This window comes from Gallus gallus, chromosome 3 (assembly GCF_016699485.2).
Source record: "Gallus gallus isolate bGalGal1 chromosome 3, bGalGal1.mat.broiler.GRCg7b, whole genome shotgun sequence".
NCBI lineage: Eukaryota > Metazoa > Chordata > Aves > Galliformes > Phasianidae > Gallus > Gallus gallus.
This window is the reverse complement of record NC_052534.1, coordinates 24,988,197-25,012,727: the sequence shown is the minus strand read 5'-3', so window position 1 is coordinate 25,012,727 and position 24,531 is coordinate 24,988,197. Positions and strand designations below refer to the sequence as shown.

The 24,531-nt window shown below is 34.8% G+C and overlaps 1 protein-coding gene across 1 annotated transcript in view; it reads left to right on the top strand.

Moving 5' to 3' along the window:
* The window catches only part of LRPPRC (leucine rich pentatricopeptide repeat containing), an 85,905-nt gene that overhangs the window by 21,289 nt on the left and 40,085 nt on the right, over window positions 1–24,531 (top strand). The window contains exons 12-23 of the mRNA XM_001234902.7: window positions 2,518–2,636; window positions 3,230–3,323; window positions 6,419–6,488; window positions 9,384–9,411; window positions 11,678–11,735; window positions 12,859–12,965; window positions 13,178–13,255; window positions 13,607–13,660; window positions 14,360–14,473; window positions 15,653–15,783; window positions 17,190–17,275; window positions 18,894–19,098. Coding sequence (XP_001234903.4) covers window positions 2,518–2,636; window positions 3,230–3,323; window positions 6,419–6,488; window positions 9,384–9,411; window positions 11,678–11,735; window positions 12,859–12,965; window positions 13,178–13,255; window positions 13,607–13,660; window positions 14,360–14,473; window positions 15,653–15,783; window positions 17,190–17,275; window positions 18,894–19,098 — 1,144 coding nt within the window. The remainder of the gene's footprint in view (window positions 1–2,517; window positions 2,637–3,229; window positions 3,324–6,418; window positions 6,489–9,383; window positions 9,412–11,677; window positions 11,736–12,858; window positions 12,966–13,177; window positions 13,256–13,606; window positions 13,661–14,359; window positions 14,474–15,652; window positions 15,784–17,189; window positions 17,276–18,893; window positions 19,099–24,531) is intronic.

Below are 24,531 nucleotides of genomic sequence, written 5' to 3'. Positions count from 1 at the left end.
CTCTGGCAAAGTTTCAAATGTTATTTGCTGTGAATAAAAGTTCTAAAACTTTGTGTCTACACACTTTGTGCGCAGGAGACTATCAGTGCAGAGTATTCTGGATTATTTCAGAGTGTAGATGAGTCTACAATAAATGTGTTTAAATAAGGTATATTGGATGCAGACTTTTTGAATGAACTGTTCTGTGGTCCACAGAGACTAATCTTTAGCAGAAGAATAATGAACTCTAATAATGCACAAAGTCTGACTGAAAGAGTATTCGATTGTGGCTTTTTTAATGTACTGTTCAGTGTGTTTTTTAGTCGCACTTGATCTTCTAGATTAGTATTCTCCAAAGCAAGGTGTGCAAGATACTCTATCTGGGTGTGTGGGTACCGTTGATTGGGGGGGTTGGGAGGGGCGCAATAGTAATTTATTTCATTTTTTTATTTCTTTGTATGTTCTGTAGTGTACAGAATACATTGGCATAGTCATATATGCATGTAATTCCTAACTAAACGAACATCTTATCTGGGGCTCCATTCTCAAATCAGAGACTGGTGTTCTAAGTACATGTACTTGTATTTCTTTATTTTAGTCTGTTGTTTGGTACCTGAGGAAAAAGAAGTCAGAAGTGTGTTTTCTAATACTGTGCTGAGATACAAGCGATTTCTAAAAAAAAAAAAAAAAAACAAAACTATATTTATGTAGTATTTTGATAGAAGTGGGAATGTTTGATCGCTTTGTGTTGCTTTATGGTGATAACATAAATACAGAACTGTAGGGTCTTTATTTTCATTAACTTTCTGCTCCAAAAAACAACTCCACATCGGGCATTGTAGGAATGAAGAAGTGAGTGGCAGCACTCGTATCTTTTTTGAAGTTTGGCCTTAATTTGGCTGTGTGCAGAACTTCAACATTTTTGCTGATGTACCTCCTTAATTTTCATCCCACTCTTCTGCTCATGTCCTAATCTGTATACGTGCTGTTACCTGCTCAGGAGTTGTGCCAGGTCATGCAATGTTTTTGTGAGAAATGGCTACTCAGGAATGATTATGCTTAATGAGCCCCTTTATTTAGTACTTTGATCAAGGTATGAAATTTGAACTTGAATCTCCTGAGTTTTACCATACTTTATTCACCGTGGTGAATACTACTCTCTCACGCTACTTCTCACACTTCAAGTAGTGCCTTAATGATACGTATTGGAACTCAATTATTTTTGAAATGGTTTCAACTGAAGAGGGTTTAATACATTTGCTTAGAAGGTGAAAACATTAAATAGAAAGTAGCTGTCAAGATTTGAAAGGTATCAGGAAGGACTTGCTGTTATTAATTCTTTATTCATATTTTCACGTATTCTGGGCCAAAATCAGAGTTTTCTTTAAGGCAAACTCGAACAGATGATGCGACTTTAATCTAGTGTGACTTGCCTGCATGTATTTGCAAGTGCTCAAAGGGAATTCACATTTGATTATTTGCACCATAGTGCACTGCATAAAATATTCATGGAAGTGTCACTTTTCCATAGGTGGCACTCCAGGGCAAAGACAGGGACTTTGGGAAACTTTACATTTTTAAAGTAATAAGTATGAAATGCAAGTTGAAAAAAACATATGCTGTTTGGAACTGGTGTCCTGCAGCAACTGACAGATCTTTTTTAGACCAGCAAAAATGATAATACCTGTATTGGTTTTGACAGAGGTTTGGAGTTTGCTAGCTAGGGTTATTGCAAGAAGTTTCTGCACATCATGAGAGTGTGAACAATTAAAAAGCATGAAATATACTCTAAAACTCTATGCTGTAATTGTTAAGCTCTATTAAGATTTGGTTTCCACCGTTTTCAAAAGCGCATCTACAGTAGTGATGTGTGAATTGATCTGAATCATGTAGAAGTTGTAACATAGTTTCACTGGGGCTTTGGAGACTTCAATCTTTTTCTGAGTTTTCATTTTGAAGCTGATGCATTGATACAGGCAGTAGTTAACCCATTTGCTGATGAAAATGTTACTTGTGTTAAAGAGATCTTAAAAAGCTTTAAACAAAAATGTAGGAATGGATGTTGCCTTACTAAGTGGGATTGGATTCTAGGATCAAAGCTAAGAATGTATTACATGCTGATGAATGTACTTCTATCTTGAAATTCATTTGATTCTTTACACTGAATTTCAGATTGGTTTTTATGCCTAATAATACAGGCATATATGTCTTTAAAAGATGTTTTGCAATATAAATGATAGTGATAGTCATCCTAACTATGTTAGAAAATAACTTTCTGAACTAGCAGTGTGCTAGCTAACAGAGTTTCTTGGTTTGATTGTGCAGCATGCAACAGGAAGTCTAGTGAATCTATTTCGAGTTTTACAATTAAGAACCTCATTAACACTTCAAATAAAAATGCAGTATTTTCCCTGACAGTTTCAAGAAGGCAAATTGAGGAGACAAGTCTGGTTTTTGAAATGCAACACTTATTTTTAAATGTTTCTCCAGGTACTCATTTTTCTGCAGTGCTTAGCTTTACCCATTCTGTTTTGATAGGTGTCTTTGAGGTCCTCAAAGTGATGCATGAGTTGGGGGTGGAACTCAATGCAGAAACGTACACAGACTATGTTTTTAAAAATTTTGCTGATATCGAAACTGCCTGCGCCCAGATGAAGGTGAGTTTGCATTTAGAATTCATAAAGATGATTACTGGATGGTGTGTTTCTCTGTGTGTCTTCTGTGAAAGGTTTAGGTACCTGTACTGCTCTAAATGAACTTGTGTGATAAAGCCTGTTCAGTATATTGAGATTACTTCTGAAGTGGTCATTGCTCTGTTTGCCATGCTTTTTTCTTTGTTTCAGAGCTAACCTAAGTATGATCCTTAGGTTTTGCTACCTTTCTGTTTGTAGAAGTCAGAGACTAAATATGTGAATTACTTTTCTTCTGGGGATTAAAACTATGACTATGTCAGTAATAATTATTTCCAATGCAATTTTTCTTATTTGATTCAAATTGCAAATGTAAGAGTTCCTCTCCCACTCTTTTTGCAGTTGCTGACTCTCTTTTCCAATTGATTTTGATATAAAAACTGGATAAATTGAGTAGCAACTCACCTAGCTAGCCTTGTAGACTTCTGTGGGGCACCTTCTAGGTTATCAACAGGTAGCAGAAGAAGAATGCCAGTATTTTTTGGGAAGGAAGCATTTAAAATACAAAGTATCGGAAAGTCTTCTCTGTATATACTTAGTGTTGTTTTTGTTTTCTCCAGGAAAATAACTGCCTCTTTGAAACCGATGGACTCTTTGTAGCACAAATTAGACATGAAGCAGGACATGGAAGACTGAAAAATGTTGTTTCTCTACGTAAGTATATTTCATGTCACGTGTTACTACATACTCGATGGTAGTGCTGATAGACTGTGTGTAGGCTAAGGGATTAAAGGGTATAAAAATATGTGGGATGTCTGAGCAAAGCTTTCATTACATGAGGTTCTCTGTGACAAGATGTCAAACTTGAGACTTTTAATTCTACGCAACATATCATGGTTAAATTGTCTTTTAATATTGAGGTTAGCCATAACATTACATAAATCTTATTTAGCAAAGCTGTAATTGTGATAGGATATAGAGTACTTAAGAAAGCAATTTGCCTTATGCAAAAACTGCTAAAGTCTTGGCACAGGCAAAAATTACTATGGGATGGTAGTCTAAGCATGTTTGAAGTACTACAGAATAATTTATGAACAAACCAGCTTTAAAGAGCTGAATGGCATTGATGTTAACCTGAGGGTGCTCTGCTGGTTTGTTTGCCAGTGAAAGTTGTGTATGAATTTGACAGGGTAATTAGGTCATGGAGTTGTAACAGCATGACTTAATCACTTAAGAGTTCTCTCCAAAGACTGTTCTGACGGTCACTGGTTGCAAAGGTTAATATATTTCATTGATTAAAAACATGCAATGGGATGATTTGCTTGGTTAAATAGTAATATATGTTTCTCTTCAGAATTAAAAACATTTTTTTTATTTGCCTATTATACTGAGTTCATAATAAAACAACTAATCTTGGACTAAATCTGATGGGGGGGGGGAAAAAATCCCTCAAACAACAGATATTTTTGTACAAGACTAAGGGAGAAGCTTAAGCAGAATCCTGCTGTAATGGTCTCTGACTTCTCTATTTAACTAATAAAGGAAGAACTGTATGCTGTGACCCTGGGAGGCTGTGTTGAGGCTTGAAAAATAACATTTACCGTAAACTCATAGTTAAACTCACAGTAGTCCTGTGTTCATTTAATGATGAAAAAATCACAGCAAGAAGCTGAATTTAATGTTAAAACTTCAAAAGAGTTTCCATATGAAAGCTCAAATCAATTTTTTTTTTCAGTATCTAAATGAGTAAAAATAAGAGTAGCTGTTAGTCAGTGATTTGCTCTTGTAACGAACACTTATCAATTAGTGAATCTTTTAAGGTTCGCCTTTTGCTATTACTTCTGTTGGTTGCTAGTACAACAGAAACATTAACTATAAAAAGTGTAGTTCTTGAAATAGCTTTGAATTTTATTTAATTTATTGAAAGGTGGCTATTTATTAGGATCATATAATAACACTACATATGATCCAGGGACATATATAGTAGGCTGCATTTTGTTTTATTGTCATGATGTTACTGTCATGTAGTGTATTGCTTAGCTGTTGTCTGGGTGTTGAATTTAAATTTTGTGGTGGTATTTCTTTTTATAAGGACTGTTGTTAATAATGCATGGAATCGTGCAGAATTTCTTTTGAACTTGAGCTTTAAAGGAAGGTACTCCTATATTAGTTTACCAAGTTGAAATGATGCTAGTAAACCTAATTAGCACCTATAAAATGATAAGGCAAAGTTATTAAACAACTGACTTTTTTTTGAATTGGCTTCTTTTGCAGTATTAGGAAGGGGGGAAAAAATATATGCAGTATGAAAAATAGTTGAAGATTGTCTCATCAGTGTAGTCAGGGGAGGCAGAGGCTGTGTACCAGTGCTGGTTGCTATCTAGGTGTATTGATTCAGCTTCTTCTACCTTATAATGTATAGATTTCTCCTACTGACAAGATGAAAACTATGAAGCATCAGCTGAAGAATCTGGGCGCATAAGGCAGTGTACATGAGAGCTGCTTTTCCTCTCTATCATGCCATTCCATTCCACTTCATTGTCAGCCCCTTGATTTTCTCAGACTTGTTTGTTGCTAAGGAAACCAGGTTGCCGATTGTCAGCAGCAGCTGAGCATACCAAAATGCCTTTTCTGCTCCTCTTTTTATGAGCAAAAAGTTTTGCTGGATGAGGGTTTGTATGGAAGGTTGCTTGAAAGCAACGTCACCTGAGAATTTAAAATTAAAACAAGTTAAGCGTTTAAAACTTAATTTTCTGAATGCCCACTCTTAGGCTAAGGAGTATTTTTGGGTGCTGTTCCTGCATTTATTTCTCAGGCTCTCAAAGAGCTGGTGTTTTTATTGCAGCCCTTGCTGAAGGGGCCCAGTGTGTTCAGGTTTTTAGAGGGTTCAATGATATTTTAGCATTGGCAAGTGAAGGCAAGTGAAGAAGGTGGCTTCGTGCAGTGCCTGCATACTACTGTTGTTTTGCCTCTTCTGTACTGTAATGCTGAAATGAGAGACAGCAGTTGTAGAAGAACATAGAATGATTTGGAATATCTAGGGAAGGAAAAGGGTAAAGTTGAGTGTATAGACCTAAACAACCCTGAGAAGTCATTTATTGTTAAAATAATTTCAGTTTCCTTTGTGTACATCCAATATTGCAACCATTCTGAATGTTAATATTAACAGCTCAAGGTTATTCAAAGGTGTTTCTTCCTCTTTTTCTCCCCTTACGTTTAACTTAATTCGGTAGATAAAGCACTAGATTGATAAAACTACTTTTTCTTTCTTGCCAAGCAATTTACACTGGCATAAACACATTAAGCATCGTGGTTTAAAAAAAAAATTGTAAAGCCTATTTTAAGTCAGCTATTCAGTTTAAAACAACTCAGTAAACCATTTGCCTGTGGTGTATCTTTTTCTTTTCAGTAGTAATTTCTCCAGTTTTCCCGATTAGTTATATGGTTTTTATTTTGCTTTTTGGAACTGGGGATTTTATTTTGTGTTGTTACTTTTCTTCACTGAAAATGCTTTTTCCTCTTAAGTTTTTTGTGCAAATTATATGTTATTATATGTTAACACATTTGTGGCAGTTAAAAGCTGAAATATCTCTCTTGGAATATTTAAACCCTTTAGAAAGGAAGCAGATTGAGAACTAATAAAAAGCCAGGACCTATTTCCAGTAACAAAGCATTTGAATTTTTTATTTTATTTGCCAGCATTTATTAATTAACAAAATAGTTTTAACCTCTCATTTACATGACCAACTGACTGGTTGGAGTTCACGGCTTTCAGAATGTGTATTCAGAAATACTGCTTTCCTTTACAGTGTCTTCAGCAAGCACACCTTCTATTGATTTTCGTCAGTTTAGAAACAGCCTCATTTTGGGATTTAGAAGGTAAGGTTGTATGAATACCCCTTTTATCCTCTCTACCCGAGTGTCCTCTCCTTTGTCTTGTTGAGCACAAATCTGTGCAGTCTTTGCCCCCTTCCCTCCCCCAGCTCCATATTTGAGAATTTTTAAGTAAGATTTCAGCTATAGCAGATCTGAGCAATATTTCTCTTTCTTTCTACTCTTCCTTGCCTCTACTGTTTCTGAGCATACTACTCTTCCTGTTTATGTTGTAATATTTGACAGTATACAAACTTATAAGGGTGATGATCACTTGAAATTTTATCTTTGTGAACTTTTATGTTGAGAAATTGCTGTGCTCACATGACTCCCCTAAAGGTTATCGCTATTAACCCTTAAATGGCTGCTTAATGAGAACTGAATACTAATAGAAGCCAGACATACATCTGATAGCTTTATTGAGCCACATTGACATGAATTCATATTCAGAGCTATTTAGCCTCAGTTTGTAAGGAAGATTTCATACTACTTGCAAGGTTCTCATAGCTTTATGGAAGAATGTATAAATTAACTTGCACTTCTGTCATTCTTTTTGCTCCAAACATTAAAGACCATGAATAAGGGCAGATTTTTTTCAGTTCCACACCACAGAAATCACTTTAATATTACTTGTAGCAAGAGTCCAAAGGCTAGTTTTTATGAATAAGTAATTTCCAGAACTTTTTTTAATGGCTATACAACCTAAATACAGTCATGCTTCATATTAGCAAAGCATATGAGATGAATATGGCCAAAATAATTATCTAGTAAATCGCAAGTTCTGTCTAGCTGATCATGTTCTACCAAGGGAAAAGAAAAAAGAGCAAACCAACATTAAAATTGAATATACCTATATGACCCTGGCTATGAAAGGATAAGTACAGTGGTGCTTTAGGTCCAGTTGGACTTGCTGTTCTTTGTAGTTGTCAGCCTCAGAATAATATGTTTTAGATGGTTAAATTCTTATTCTAATTAATACATACTTTCTGTCTGCAACTATAGATAAATAATCAATTAAAGTAGGATTTGTCCTAAAAAGGAAGACAGTGTTTACCGTGCTTCACCAATGCTAGTGTGAAATTCCCCTACTACAGAAGAATTGTGCAGGTGATTAGAATGTGACTTAAAGCAAATTCAAAGCGATATCAATGCGTGTTGGGAAAATAACCTTCTGAAGAATCATATCTACCTTAAGCAAAATAGTTACACTCCCAGGCGGTAAAGCAGTCAGCCCCGTTGTGAGCCCAGATTTCCAGTTCGGTTTTTTACTTCCTTCAGCTGACCGTGGTCATTTCTTGCCAATTTTAAGTATGGCCTAAGTGCTTTCAGTTCTGTAATACTTCTCGTTTGTTCGCTTTTATTGTTACCTGGCTTCAAGAGCTGTATTATGAGTTTGGCTGTGCCTGAATTTTACCTTTCTATTTCTGAAAGCATGCCAATTCACCTTTCCATCTCCATTTTAGACTTAATGGCTTCAACAGCCTAAAAATGAAGCTTAAGCCTACGATAGGATGTAAGAAGAGAATATTGGTTATCACAATATATTTTTTTAAAAAACCTGAACACAGCAGAATTTCATGTCTAGATGCTGGTCTCAAATGTTGAAATGAGCAGAGTTTCAGACTGGTGTGCAAAAGTGCAGTACATGGACACGTAAGGGACACATGAACAATGTCTGTAGCAGACTAGTTTATGGATTTCTGTTGAAGCTGCTCTTTTCTAGTTATTGCTTCAAAGTATTCCCATTCTATCTACCTGATGTACCATTACTATTTCAGAGTCAAGTACTTTGGGAAATTGATGCATTTGATATCTGCCGTTCATTGTCATGCTGTCAGTGGTGGAATGAGTTCACCCAAGAAAGCTTAACTAACCTCACAAATAGCTTCTTTTTTTTTCCCCCTATATGTGGACCTGCATTTCTCTCATTTTCAAATACAAGTGGCAGTAACACAAAGAATAAATGATTTGTAGACTTGAACTTCCCAAGTAAAATAAAATCGTAAACTTCTATGAATGCTTTGAAGTTTTTTTGCAGCTGTTCAGGCTGACATCTCATTTTCCTCTTATAGAAAAATAAATTAAGGTCTTCAGCTTTTGATTTTTGTTCTCTCAGCCTTGTCTAGATTAATGCTGCTGCTTTATAGTTGTTGAAAAGTTATAGTATTTAGATAGAATTCCTATTATTTGTAGAGAATCAGAATGTGTTGGGCTGTTTATACTTCAGTGAAGTGGTTAACATTTGGTCTTTGGTTGTGAACTGATGATGTGCCCAGAACTGCTCTCCTTTGAGTTCTGATCTGTTCTATAAAGGGAGAAAGGAGAAATCTTTTGGTTTTACATTCATTGTATATTTTATCCTACTATAATAAATGATTGCAGCTTAAGTGAGAGATTTGGTTGCTTTATAACTTGTGTGTTACAAATGAATTTATAGGTGCCTGTAGTTACTTACTTAATACGTTAAATGTATGTGTTTATATAAGTCCAGTTTTAAAGCTTGGAAGTCCGGATTTCTGGCAAATTCCACACATTGAATGTTTGCTAAGCTTATTTTCTTGAAATGTAAACAGGATGAAGTATAAAACTAAAAAGTGCAATTAGCACGTTCTAAAAGATTGGATTTAAAATAAAACTGAAGTACATTCTTAGTTATTGGGACTGCTGCATTATTTTGTGTTGTTTAGTAGAAGCCGAGTTCATTTGCAGTACCAGCAAAAAAAAAAAAAAGATCCTTCCGTACAAAACTGACTTAAACAATATGTGGCAATTAATAATTTTTATACTTTGTTTTAAATAAGATCCTTAGTGTTAATTCGGTTAGTGGATTTAAGAAAAAAAGATACAAGAATAAAATCATTTTGTTGGTTTTAATTTGTTATCCTTTGCTGCCCTCTTCAGCTCAAATGATGTACAGCTTTGGAGCCAGGTAAGTGGAGACAGTAGTGCTGTAAATAAAATCAAGTTCCATGCACGTCTATGATGAACTAATTTAAATTTGAATTCTCAGCCTGGTAATTGGCGACTGTGAGCAAGACACTTGTCAGTGGCAGATTGTACAACTGTATGAAATAGAGATTTAATATGTGCCAAGAACAGTTGTGGAAAATCAAATGTGAAGCTTTACTCTGATTTGTAGATGAATGCTATTACAACTAAAGGTAGTACATAGTTGTTGCTTCTGAAACAAAGCTGGCTGTGGTTGACTTACCTGACATTTAAAAAAAAATCCTTTTCCTGCCTTCTTGGAACTTTCTTCCCCACACCAATGCTAATAAAACAATAAGGTATTATTAGAATTCTCATGTTTTTGTCATTTTACTTAAAGTATTGAAAGCAAACACAGGGAAAAGACATCACTCGAAGTCAAATGAAAATGGACTGATCGTGCCCTCCCTGGCCTGGGCTATGTTAGAAAGACGCTTCTCAGTATAACCTGGTTAAAAAGTTTTGCTGCGACTTAAAAGACAGGAAGTATTGGCAGCTACCGACTAGTTTATGTTTACCAAATTTAGGAAGGCAAGCACTGCTTCCTGTGTTTTTCTTACTTACTGTACCTGCTGGCTAATATAAGTCAGTGCTTGGCTTGCAGCCTATTTTAGATTTTGTGAAGAAATCATGCAATGAAATGGAAATAGAAATTTGGGACGTTTGCTGTTTAAAGATTTATATAAATCAGCTATAGCTGTGTGGTGCAGGATTTTTATTTTCCTATCATTTTCCATCAGAGAATGGCCAGAGAACGTTTTTGTTTGCATTTGTTCTCTTTGTTTGTGGAGAGGGAGGGTGTGGGGAGGAAAAAGGGGATCTGTTTTATTGCTCCTGTAACAGAATTAAACTTGAAGGATAGTTGGAGGGCTGAAATAATGGTGGTCTGCACGTTGTCATGTCTACAGTTAGTTACGCCATTCTCCACAGTGGAGGAAAGGTACATTTTGTCATCTTTCTAAAATAAGAAATGCTATCTTGGGGAATTATTAATTACTTGGCATTAAAAATAATACCGTGCATTTGTTGTTCTCTGCAATCCTTTCTATGTCATATGGAATTTGATTCAAAATGAGAAGTGTGTTATGACTGTCATAGTTTTTATTATAGTTGGAGGTGGTTCTGTGCCTTGGTTCCCATAGGAGAATAAGGGGAAAAGGACAAAAGAACTTTGTAGTTTAACCGTCTGGGTTGTTGAAAGAATGACAAATGATAGATTACATTACACTTGGTGTTTTCTGACTTTATTCATTCATTTTCATTAACAATTAGAAGTGAAGGTTCTTTTTGTTTTGTCATTATCTAAACACAGCTCTGACACTGAGAATGCATCTCCCTCCTAATTCTTTCACGTTTCATCCTACAATTGTGACAGATACAGTAAAATTCTTGGAAGTAGTTAAAAACTTGGATTTTAAGTGAAGTCGATACAATTTACTTAAGAACAGTCAAATGGTTTTTTAAAAAGATGTTGTTTAGGTTAAAGTAAAGTATTTGTGAGTAGGATGGGGGGGTGGGGGTGGGGGGTGGAGTAAGTGCTTCTTTTCCTCTGAAGTAAAATCTACATGTCTCTTCAATTTGTACAAGACTAATGGAACATGTGCTAAATTTAGACAAAGTATAAAGAATGCAATTAATTTTTATGGATGCATGCTTTGTTATTCAAAACTGCATTTATTTAGGATAACTATACTAGTTATGTTAAATCTAAGAGAGCATGCTAAATCACGTTTCTCTATTTTCTTCACGTATTTTCTTCTTTCAGGATTTAAAAATAATAATAAAGCTTTATGGACCAATTTCAGCCTTTCAGTAAATTGGAACATAATTGTTCACATCTCCATGAGTGGCATCAGTTAATACATGCTTTAAGTCGTGTCTTTATGATAGTTAACTTTCTGTAGAATGATACATAAACATACTACAGAATCTGTCTTTCTGCTGCATCTCAGAACATATTTCAGTCTGCAGTATATATTTTTAAGAAAAACCTACTATTTACAAAAAAAAATACACACAAAGAAAACAAAAAAAAACCCTTCCCTATATATATATATATTTTTTTTTTTTTTACAGAATTACTATGATGTGGTAAAGAGTAATACTTAACAGAGAGATGCTTTATTATTTTGAGAATTGAATTTCAGGTACTATTTGTCCTTGCTTGCTTCTTTTGGCTGCAATGTACGATTATTCTGTCTTACTAGATAACAGAACTGTTGTACAAGGATGAACGATATTGCCTGACGCCTCCAGGACCAACTGGTAGAGTTTCAATTTCTATGATTGTAACTTATCCACAAATCCGTTCTTCTGTGTAATGATGGGTTTGAGGGATTACAACAGTAAACACTGATTGCTTCTTTTTGAAAGTGAAATTTGAAAACATGTTGGGTAAAATCCTGATTCTAATAATCAGAGCATATTTTTGAAATCCATTAGATCTTTTCTTTTTTAGAATTATGAACAAACTTGCTGATAACTATTTTATTTTTCTAAATTTTGACCAAAATACAGATTTACAATGAGCACAGTAGCAATGCTTAAATACTTTAAAGGACAATACAAGCAGTTTTTCCATCTAGTTCTACCTTTAGTGGCTTTTACTACTTTATGGAGCACAATGGTACTTGAATATCCCAGGTCTTGTACTTTGGAGTAAATATACTTTTTTTTTTTCCACATAATCTGGATTTAAAAAACAAAAATTCTTCTGTTAGGGGAAGTTTACAGGGAGGGAAAGCTGACCTATTGAGAAGACAGTAGTAATAACGTTCTGATTCTCAAGTACAGGACCTAGTATTTTTTTCACTTATGAAGATAAGAGTCTCAGCAGCAGTACTTGGTAAAAAATCTGTTAATCTTAATTTTCATTGGTTAATAGAAATCACATTCAATATTAGTTATGTAATGGTTAAAATATCTCGTATGCCTTCATATCAGTATTACAGTCCTTAATGTAGCTTGGTAATAGAATGTAATGGGTAAAATGTACATACTAAATATGCAAAGTGGTAGAAATCAGTTTTTTCTTTTGAGCAGTGACAAAATATTTGTGGCAACTATTTGGGGTAGTGGGCAGGAAAGGGGGGGAAGGCCTTGGGCAGCACCACTTCTGTCACACAGTAGTGGAAAAAATAGATTGAAGTAAGATTCTGTACTGAAAAGCTGTCACTGGGTCTGAAAATAATTAATATTCCTTTCACTCACCAGTTAGATATGTGCTCCCAAACCACATAATCTCTATGCCTCAGTGATCATTGTTGCCATTTCAGAGCCTCTCATCAGGGTGACATCTCACACCAAAATGATTTCTTATAAATTAATCTTGATAACATGACAGTCTCAGTAATTTTAGTGGAATGCTTTCTCTTGTTTTTTTTCACAGAAGCTGTTGGCTATTTTCTTTATCACTTGATTGACAGCATGAGTGACTCAGAGGTACAGGCCAAGGAGGAGCGTTTGAGACAATACTTCCATCAGCTGAAGAAGATGGTACCATTTCATTTTTTGCTACATAATGCCTGTCCTGCCTGACATGTATCTATTAGATTTGAAATTGCTGCTTTTAAGTACAACCAGACCACTTCTCAATGACATGCAAGAGCTGGAGACTTGAATTACGTCTAAGATAATTTCTGTTAGACAAATTTCATTTTGGTTGTGTTTCAAAACTCATATAATTTTTTCCCCACCTCTTGGTACAGAATGTAGTTATCCCCGCAACCTACTGCAGCGGCATTTGCAGACTGCTGGACTCCTCTCAAGTTCCTGAATTAATTAAGGTCTGTGCTTCTGTGGCAATTCCTTTAAAACTTAAAGAAAACGGGCAACGTGTACTCTGTGCATACATACTCTCCTTTGCAAAATAAGTGTGCTTATGCAGTGATTTATATTTAAGTCTTTTCGTCTTGCCATGATTTTTCAATAACTGTTGAAGTTATTGTCATTCTCATGTATGAAATTGTTAGGAAGATACATTTAATGTGTTTTTTCATGTCACTGTAATAATTCTGCATTATGCAGATTTAATTTGTAATTATGTAGCTACAACATTTTTAGTATGATATGCTTACTTATAGATTAAACTTCTTGTTTTGAATTAGTGATCTGTTTACTGTCTTACTACTTTTTAGGATGTGAGATCACTATCTCCTAAAAAATTCATGTCTACAGAAGACATTCCAGACGTAAGTAAATTTACCAGTGGCTATGCTTGTTCTTACAAGAATAGTAGTAATGTTTGGATATGGGTTTTGGATGAACTGTAATCGCTAGCTATCAGGTCATGGAAGTATGTTACTGAAATATACCACTTGAAGTTCAGAGGTTACTTTACAGAGTAGAAATAAAGGCTGTCCAGATTTTTCACATAGACCTGATGCTTGACCTTGGAGTTGGCTGAAGTTTCATGCCTCAGTTTCCCTTTCATTTTTTTCAAAGTTCTAGTTAGTTAACAGAGATGTTGTGAAGCTTAATTCATGCTTGTAAATTACAGTGATCCACTTGAGTGGCAGGAACTATGTAAATCCATACTGCATGTAATGGTGCAGTGTCAAGTTTTACATCTCTGATCTGAACAGAGTAGAGATGGGAAAAGAAACAGGCTTATGTTCCTTACTTCCCTGGGCACAAATGAAAGAAGTGGTACTGTTGACCTTTGTAGATATGCTACTTAATGTTTCTTTTTAAAAAAAAAATATTCTGACTCAAATGTTTAATTAGGATGTACTCTTTAAACAGATAAAAGCATCTTAAATGATTGGAAATATTCACATACTATAGAAGGAGAGGATTATTTTGTCTGTCTTTCATTAAAGTGATCCGACAAGTTGTTCAGGGAAGGGTGTTTTTGAAATTGACATTTTTTTTCTGTTACCTTCATTTAGAGTGCTAAATCTGACGTGTCTGCTTTGGAGAAGAAACTAGAAAAGCGAAAAGCTGAAAACCAGCCTATTACAGATGTCTTGAAACAACTCATATATGCTCTTTGTGAAGAAGAGGTATCTTAAGCAATGCAGAGATAATTGGAAACACACAGCTATATTTTTAAAGGGACATAAATGACTCTATTATGGAAAGACGATGGTTAAGCAAAGACAAGTGCGGTACTTGAGGTTTCATGGTTTGATGCTTATAAATCAAACATAAGTGCAAAAAGCAATTAAATCAAAAGGTTAACTAATTTCAGCAACACCTTGAATGGCATGTTTTGGGGTTGCTGAAGTTTGTTTACAATAATCTGCAAAGTGAATGATAGTAACAGCTGTGATAGGTTTATCATACATGCCAAATGTCCTTTCAAGCCATGGCTCCGGTCTCTTATATCTAGATTGTCAAGCAACTGATACATGCACTAGTCATTTGCAATTCAAATATTACTAGGTTGTTAATGCAGGGATTGAAATTCCATTTTCCTGCAGGAGGAAAGCTCTTCTGAGATAAAGGGTCTCTTGCCTTCATTCGGCAGGCGTCCAGCTGTAGTTTACATTCATTTAGCGTGTCTGTAATTTGTGAGGTATCACCACACTTTTATTTAGTTTCTTGTTCTGTATGATCCTGCCTATAAGGCTGTATATGTAGGAACAGTAATAGATGTGCAGATGGTAACACAATATTCACTTCTAGGAATGTAGTTTAGAAAGAGTAATTCTCAGTTGTCTGTCTCTACAATTTTGCATATGAAGTAAGGCTAGAAGCAAATAGCATTGCAAGTTCAAAATGGTCAAACGTATGAATAGGAATGTATTAAAAAAGGTATTCTATGACATTGGTAAGTAGAATCTTATCCTTTAGGAAATAATTTTATTTTATTTTGGGAGTACACTAGGTGAAAATCTGTTGTTATGAATTCCAAATAAATGAGAGCTATTTCAGAACTTGGGTACATTTACAGTGTCTGTGTGGATTAAAAAAAAAAAAAGTCTAAAGAAAAATAAACTTGAAGCAAGAAAGTTAGTTTGAAATATCCTCTGAAGTTAACCTATAGTGTGTTGTAGATGCCGACTTCCGCAAAATTCTTTTAAGATTTTCTAAACCATTTTAGCTCTGTGCTTTAAAATGTGATCTTCTACTATCAAAAGTACTAGAGCAGTCGCATAACTGCATGCTGAACATATAAGATTCATAATGTCATATTGACTTTTCCTCTAGTTCACGTCTTTGCTTTGTTCCTTTTTTAGAATATGCAAAAAGCCCTTGAAGTGAAAGCCAAATACGAACCGGACATGGTTGTCGGTGGCTATGCAGCCTTAATAAATTTGTGCTGTCGACACGATAATGTAGAAGAGGCAATGAACCTGAAAGAAAAAGTGTAAGTACACCGGCACTGAAACATGTCACAGAGATTTATGCTGATACACAGACCTTGTTGAATTAAGTAGGTTGAATATTAACCCCCTCATCCATTTTTAATTAGTTTTCCCCACCAATGTATGTGCATTTAAAACAGGGCTGTGGGTTTTTGTAACAAAAAAAATGTTTTCTGTAATTGAACATCACGAACAGCTACTTTGTATGGACAATAATTTTCTCTTTTTTAATGAAAACAAACAAAAAAAAAAAGCAAGTTGCTGCATAGGATCTGTTTTGTTTTCATTTTAAACACACACAGTATCTAAGTTGAAGTTTGGCTTAAATTAAGAAGGAAGAAAAGAAGTATCTGTATTCTGTATTAAAGTAGCATCTAGAATACGTTTTTAGAATATGCTGTACCCATATTATCTTTAGAATAGCAGTACTTCTGAGTGGCATTGTATTTTAAGATTGACACTAAACATTCTACTTAAAATTTTTACTTTCAGATCTTTATGTGTTGGTGATGAAAATTAGTTCCTGGCTAAAACATGCTGTGACTGACTTAACTAGGAGCATATTCTTACAGATGGTCCTTTTACTTGCCTCCTTTCCCTTTCGCCCTTGAAAGCTTCCCTTCAGTCTGGTGCTGTGGGGAACAAACCAAGTTGTGTTACTTTCAGGTTTTGATATATTCTCACAAAGTATTTGCTTTTGTTTTACAGTATTTTAAGAGGCAGGTGCTCAACACACCTTGCTTGAAACTATGTGAAATAATTGAGCTGTGAATATCAAAGAATTCACCACTCAGCATATGCTACTGTATTGATTTTAGGCATACTAGCACTTGCACACAATTCCCGTGGTGTGCTTGTATGAAGTAAAATCAACTCTTCTACTAAAGCTTCAGTAGAGTAGCATGCTTTTACTCATCTGCCCCAAGTGCAACATAAAACTGCTGAGAGGCAACTTTTTGAATTGGTGCAAAAAGAAACAACAAAAGAGGAATTCACTTAATAAGTTCCAGGAAAGAGAAAATAAATAGCAGTAACTTCAAGTAGTAGATTTCCATGTGTTGGTCAAGGTTGAATAGCTTCATATTCTTCTCCGTATTGGAAAGAATATATGAGGACTGTACTTTTCTTTTCAGGCTTCTGGGAAACTATGTTATTTTCTGCAAAAATTATCAAATAATAAAACCATTTGTCTCTTTAAAATATTTCTTTAAAATTTGGGGGTTTGTTGGTGGAAAATTGTAGAAAATATTTTTTCATCTTTTGAGGTGCATCAGATTTTTCCTTTAACACTTAACTTTTAGCTCTCGGTGCTTTTCTTTTACTGCATAGTTTTTAAAAATAAATCTTAATGCTTTATTCATAAAATCTAAACTTCTACTGATACAGTTCTTAATATTTTAATTTCTAGCTTCCCTAAGAGCTCACCTGTTGCTCTTGACTCTGGAAAATACATAGCACTGGTAGAAGTCTTAGCAAAGCGTGGTAGACTAGAAGGTAATCCTTTTTGCTTTTATTCTGTATTTCTGCTATATAATAAAGGTATCTTGCTTCAGGAATAAAATCGTGAGTTGATATTAATGGTATATCATGTCCTGAAAAGTGCTTGAACATTTTGCATACAAATTTGCATGTGAATTCAACCAGAGATGCTTGGACAGTGCAGGCCATTAGTTTTAATGGATTGGCAAGCTTGTCATTTACATTTGCACAGCTCAGTGCTTTTTGCATTTCTGCAGCTAGTTTTTATTAGCATTGCTGTTTGGATTGAGTTTGAAGATCATGACTTATGGCACAAATTGCGTATGTGCCTAGACTAATGGCTTTGTTTTTGCTTAAGAAGGTCTGAAGGCTGAACATAAAACCTATAAACATAACCTTCTTGTAAGAGCCAAGTACTGAAAAAAAATCATTTAACTTTTTATAAAGTATATATTTTTTTTCCTGTTATTATTCTTATATGTGTTTGTTATTGCTTTTTGGAGTCAATCTGTCAAACGGCCTGGAATTTTGGCTTTTAATGAGTGTTCTGCCAGCTGCCTAATTCTCAATTTCTAGATGTTTGCATTAAGCTGTTAGCTCTTTAATTTCAGTAATTTAGTCTAATATCATTCTACAATTTACGTGATTTGGTTGATCTTTGAAAGAGCCTTAGAATATCATCAACTTGAAGGTGTGATTCTGTATATTGAGTTCTATGATTCTGTAGAAGACCTGGCACAATAAAAGCACAATCCAAGCTTATAAAAGCATAACATATTGAATCCAAAATGCTATACATCAATATTAAAAATCTAATTTAATACCTTTTCTTGCAAGATCCTTCTCTGAAATTTGTCTTAATGTTAGAAAAATAATAAACAAAGCTGATGTTTTCCATATAATAACAAATCAGATCATGGCTACCTCTACATTAAAGCAGCTTGAAAAGATTAGCTTGCTTTTAAGAGCGTAAGTGTCCCTCAGAAAATAAAGCAATTCATAAATGTAGCCAAATGTAAAGTGGTCAAAACATTCTCTCTATGCAATAATTAAGAACATTATAAAAATGCACTTATTCCATATACCAAAATGTTTGTTTCTGCCTTACTAATGAAGCTTAATGAACCTAATGTTTTAACATGCAGTCTGTTAGAAAGCTTTCATTGGCTCTCCTTGGCTAATTAGTATCGACACAGCAAACAGGCCCTATCGGTATCAGACCATTAGTCTGGCTGTATATACAGTGTAAACATATCTTTATTATCTGGCCTCGTGACAAGCCATCTGCTGAAGAAACAATGGAGTGATTTAGCAGATGTTAGCATTGAACGATAAAAGCATCCATTTAGTAGAATCTTGCAGCTATAGGGCAGACTATACAGGGTTATGTGGTGCAGAGTGGGCACACAGTTCCTATCTATAATTTGTAGTCAAAGTTGCAGCAAAATGATAAAACCATGCTATTGTGGATTTATAATTGTAGTCTCGTTTAGAAATGCAAGTAGTAATTAACTTGAAATCGGCATTATACACCAGAATTTACATTCCTGCTGGGTTTGAAATGCTGTTTTAATAGCAGTTTGTTTTCCCTACATGAAATTACCTAAGGGTCTTTTGTGTTGTTTCATTGTAGATGCTATTAACGTTCTAAGAGAGATGAAAGAGAAGGACGTTCCGATCTCAGAAAGAGCGGTTGCATCTTTTTTCCGCCTTCTTAATGCCGCTGCCATCCGAGGTGAAGTTGAAACAGTGAATCGGTTACATGAGACCATTGTGAACCTCGGCTTGGCAGAAACTGCTGCCCTTTATTCCCCTCTGATTACAGTTCACCTTGAAAAGTAAGCTATGTTTTGGGCTGTAGATGAATTAAGTAATGATACTTCTGTTAAAATGACCTTTGAACACTATAAATAGTAGCATTCATGTTGGAAAGTGCTTATGTCTGCAAACATTCACATGCTTATAATGCTTTAAGTTATCTTGGAGTAGTAATGAATGGTTTCCTAAATTAGGTAAGTTGGTTTTCATCAGTTGTGCATCACATTGTGATATTGATATGGGAACAATGGCTATGTTTTATGGACATCAGAAGTGAAGTGGCTGCTTATTGAAATACGCTTGCAAATAAGTTGGTTTTAAGGTCTGTTTGACAAGATAGTTATACAGAGTATGATGGGTATACTTAGCTCTTGAGGTTAAGTAGTATGCATTTTCCCATCAAAACCATTATTTTACTGCACCATACCGTAGATCTCAGGTGAATTGAAGAGCCCTTCTTGGACATGGAAATATTTTAAAATCACATAATTTGTGAATGTCAGATAATTTTACATTGTTGCCTGGTGGGTGATGAATTTAAAATTGAAGGAAAGTACTGTCTGGTTTGTCTACTGTGATTTTTTTTTTCTGCATATGCTTTTAATATCATTTAATGTAGAAAAGGAAGCTCATGCATTTGTTCCGACAGGAAGTGGAGGTTCATGCACTCATTCTGGCAGGAAGTATCTGTAATTTCGTGTGTCATGTTTCTATGCTAAACCTTTTCATTGAGGTGCAGGATATTTGAATTAATGTATATAAGAACTATATGACAAGTGGTTTCTGAAATTGGGCTAAGAATCACTTCTAACTTTCCCTATTGCATGCACAATCCTTTTTTTTTCTTAATATATCATGTATGTTGTCGTGCAATTTTAATGTCTCCCAACTACAGTGACTGATAAGCTTCTTGCAGTGTGCTTCGTGTTTATCAAATTTTACTGATTTAATATTAAATATAATAACATACCTACGAAATAAGTGAATATTTCATAGTATTGTGCATGTAAGTCAGCCTCAAAGATGCATATTAACATTTTCTTAATTGTTAATTGAGATTTTTAGATCTTGTAAATATGGGCAAAAATATATTTTCTGCATTCAAAATTCTCATCAAAAAGGTGTAATTCCTGTTGGTACATTTTTTTTTTTCTGAAAATAGAATTTTAGTGGATTGGTCAACAGAAGTATGCAGGGTGCAGTCAGCAACACTGCCTTGATTATATCATGAGATGAGGCAGATGTTTGTGAAAGTAATTTAACTGCAGTCATATGTAACTAATGTGTTGGAAAAATATCTGATATGCTTTATAGTGCGCAGTAAGTGTGGTTGCTTTTACGTAATTGCTTTATGTACGTTGACATGTAGAGTTGTACATGGTAGTACTGGGTTCTCTTCACTTGAGGTAGTGTATGGTGATGTGATGTGATCGTGTGTAGATGAGACAGTGAAGATGTTGTTTTAGCTTGCTTCCTCATTATTTTGGATTATAAATGATTTGCTAAACTTCAAAAAAAAAATTGACTTTTTAATATCTCTTTCTTGTTTGTTTTATTATTATTTTTAGTGAAGAGTTTTGAGACTAAACTTCTCAAGAAGAAAATAATTCCATACTGTAGAACTGTAGGACTACGGAGTCATTGGTACTTACCTGTATAACTCTTAATATATGTCCTATGTAGATAGATAGGTACAATACAAAGAAAGCTCATTTTCTCTTCTTTTGCCTTCTTAGAAGTGAAGAGACAAAACAGAAAAGTTTTTTTTCTGCACAATTACCTTGGGAAGAATAATTGCATTTTACTAATTTGTGTGTGTGTGTGTTGGAAGTGCTAAGAGTTTTTCAAAGTTCTGATTGACTGAAGTAAGCGTTAGTCATTTCTTTCAGCAATAGTGCTTACTATTTGCCATCCTACAGCTCAGGTATCATACTGAAATGTTGTCATTTAGCTGCAGGTTGTCAGCATGCCTCTGAAATTAGCTGTGGAACGTTTTTCATGTTGCACAGTATTGGTTGCACTAGTGTTTTGTGTTCTTAATTTAATTCAAACTTTTTAATTGCTTGTAAAGGAATCTGTGATTTCCTTTTGAAGATTTTGACAATTGTAGGATTAAATATTTACATGTGCCCCTCTTCTCTGTACATAGCCATAATTTTTCTAAAATTCTTGTTAAATTGCAATGCATGTTGAAAATGAGATTTTACAGCAGAGCATGGAAAAGGAAAAAACAATCGTTGATTATTGTCTGCTCTTGTAATGTACAGTACTTTGCTAGTACCTATTTCCCAGAGAAGAAATAAACGGATGCAATAATTACTGGTATTTTTTTTCTTCCAAGAAAGATGCGCAAGCCAACTTTGACACAACCAAAAATAGGAGTACTTTACCTCAGGAAAAACTTGATGCAGTTCCCATCTTAACATAATTTTATTAGTGCTCCCTTTTGTAAAATATTACCTCTGGGGAAAGAAACAAAGCAGAACATCTTGAGCCATTAAATTTATGCATATTATAGACTGGATCAACAAAATATTATGTGGTTTTAAGTCACTGAACACAAGTGGTTAATAGCTGTATTTTTAAACATCAAAAGACTACAGCTGGATTGTGTTTCTTTAAAAATGATCAATGTATTGTGATGCAGCACTGTCCATCCGTTAAAGCATTGTGTGCTGGTTTGTGATTAGTTTCACATAAAGCCATATTTACTTGGTTTCTTATGTAGCAGTCAGTGTGAATGCTGTGTCTTGACAATTTTTCTTTTGTTTTCACAGAGTTAAATTCACCTACGATTCTGTTTGAGAAAATCCTGTAGCACGTATAAGTTAATTTACTTTTAAATTTACTTTTAAAATAGGCATTTTCTAAAATTAGGCATTTTTAGAGAAAAGCCATCCCTGGTAGGGACAGTTTCTCTAATTTGTAGCAGCTTTATTTCAAATATTTGCATTAAAACTCTTTATGTCTTGCAATGAAATTAAGGATGTTTGGCTCTCTTACTCCATTATTGCAATTAGGAATTTAGCATCATCAGTGCCAAAGGACAAAAGTGTCTCATTTGCCCTATGGGGACAGGGCAGTGATAAGATGATTTTTCGTCAAGGATCATTGGGTCGTAATTAAGTTACATTCATGGCTATTGCTTTTTGAAGGATGATTGGTAAATGACAGGCTTCATGTGCTTGGTGCGGACAGTGTTCACTGGGGTTTTTTTTCCCACTGTCAGAAAATCCTGTTGAGTCTGATAATGTAAATGTGGCATTTTATTCTGAACAAAAGAGCAGGGAAATGAGCTATCTTGTCTAATCATTCAGTTGTTTAACACCGACTTCCAGTTTAGACTCAATTGGCTGGAAAGCACTTGACATGTGAAGTTAGTGCTGTTCGGAACGCATGTTTGAGTAAATTTTAAAGTAAGTGACAGCTAAATTGTACCTAGGGAAATTACAAAGCCTTCAACACAGTTAATTTTTTGGGGAGGATTAGTTGTAATTGCAACACCAGTCTCCTTGAAGATTCCTTAGTATAGCAAATGAACAGAAAAACATTTAGCTCTTTCAAGAGCCCCTTCTCTTTTAACGGAATAATTTTTGTAAAGCTGATTGTACCTTGCTGAATTGACTTCTCTCTACACTAACATCTGCTTCAGATTTGCAGAGAGGGATTTGTTTTACTAGTCTACCCTCCACCCCCACCCCAGAGAGTCCCTTTTTTCTTTCTACCTCTCTAGCGGTTTCAGGTTTGAGAGCTTTTCAATCAGTAAACCCCTTAGGTAAATTGCCACTTCACTAAAGCTTTATGCATAATGTTGCAGCACTTCATTCCAATTAAAATCAATATTTGGAGTCTTATTTTTATCAGACAGACTCTCCGGTTGGGAAAGTTGTTTATTGCAAGTAAAAGGGTTAGCTTCAATGCTACATTCTTGAAGCAGGAGGGGAGTGGCGTGTTGAAATCGAAGGGGGATGTTATATCCATGCGTGATGTTACAGCCTGTCTTGCTTTAGCGTGTGTTCTGCAAACATGGAGACTTCTCAGTCATTTGGTCTCCTTTGATAGGTTCGTGTGAGTAAAACTGCCCATGCAGATATTTTAGAGGTTTGTGCTCGTAGTGCCTTGGACTTCATAGGCATTCTAAGCAGAAAACAAATGAATCCAAAAACTTAAGTAATCCTAACTCTAGTTGAAAAAATAATGACAAATTGGGACTTTAACTGGGTTGTATAAGAGGCAAGCATAATACAGTCATGACTGTGGCTCCTCCTGTCACTTGGAAATAATAGTATAGATCAGTTTTTTAAATGCAATTCGGTGAGGGGGAGAAATACAACAAAATCTGAAGTGTAATACATATTAGCCTTTAATAGAATACTGCTTGTAAGTAACTGAAAGAAACCTGTAGAATCTGGCCACCTGAAAATGAGGCATGGATTATGTGTTCATGTTTTAAACAGTACGTTTGTGCAGATTGCCACTAAAAGTCAGATTTTTCAATGTGGCAGTGAGTACACGGACATTATTTCTTCTGTGACTTGATCCATAGAAATTAAACAGTAATTTTGGACTGGGCTTTTAGTTTAGTGGTGTAGTAAGTACTTCTCTGGCAAGATAAAAGGGTATTTGGCATGCATAAGTTTCTACAAAGAGACTGCCAAGTATTTTCAAATGCTCAGCTATTTGTTAGCTTTAAATGCTTATGCCTAAACATCATTTTCTTAAAATGCAGACATTCTTCTCTTTGTGCAGCTTTTTTTTTAAAGTTAGTGAGTCATAACAAGAAACGCACTAAAATCTTACCTACACTTGGAATTTGAACCCTCTAGTAGGTTCCTAATTTTCATTGTGCTTTTCTAACAGGACTGTCTTACAAAAGTTGTACCTAGGATGTACCTAGGATTAATTGCAGTTTGTGACAGCTGTGAGATACTGCAAGTTGTTAAGTAAATCACATTAATTCAAGTACAAGCATAAGATGGGTATTTGTTATCCTTGCAATAGTAGTACTAATAATTTCTTCTTAGAGACTGAACTGTTGTACATTTGTTTTATATTTGTTCGGTTGTTCATTCGTTTTATTTATTTACTTCTGGAATGCAACAGAACAAATGTCAGATTTTGATAGATTAAAACCAGATGTCTAGTATATGAGTGTATAAAGTATTGACCTCCTTTAATGCAGACTTATTTGAGAACCTACGTGCAGTAAGTACCAGTAACAAGTACAGTATTTCCATTTTTGTAATCTCAGTCCTTTACTGACATTTTTTTCTCTGCGTATACAGTATTAATGCTTCCAGAAATACACACTTAAAGACTAGAAAACTCTTAATGCTCCCGTTTGAATGACATTCCAATTATTCATTCATTTATTGATAGCTTTGACCTAAAAACAGTCACTTTAATCCTTTAGGAATGCAGCCGAGGCAATACTATGGCTGCTTGAGCATCAA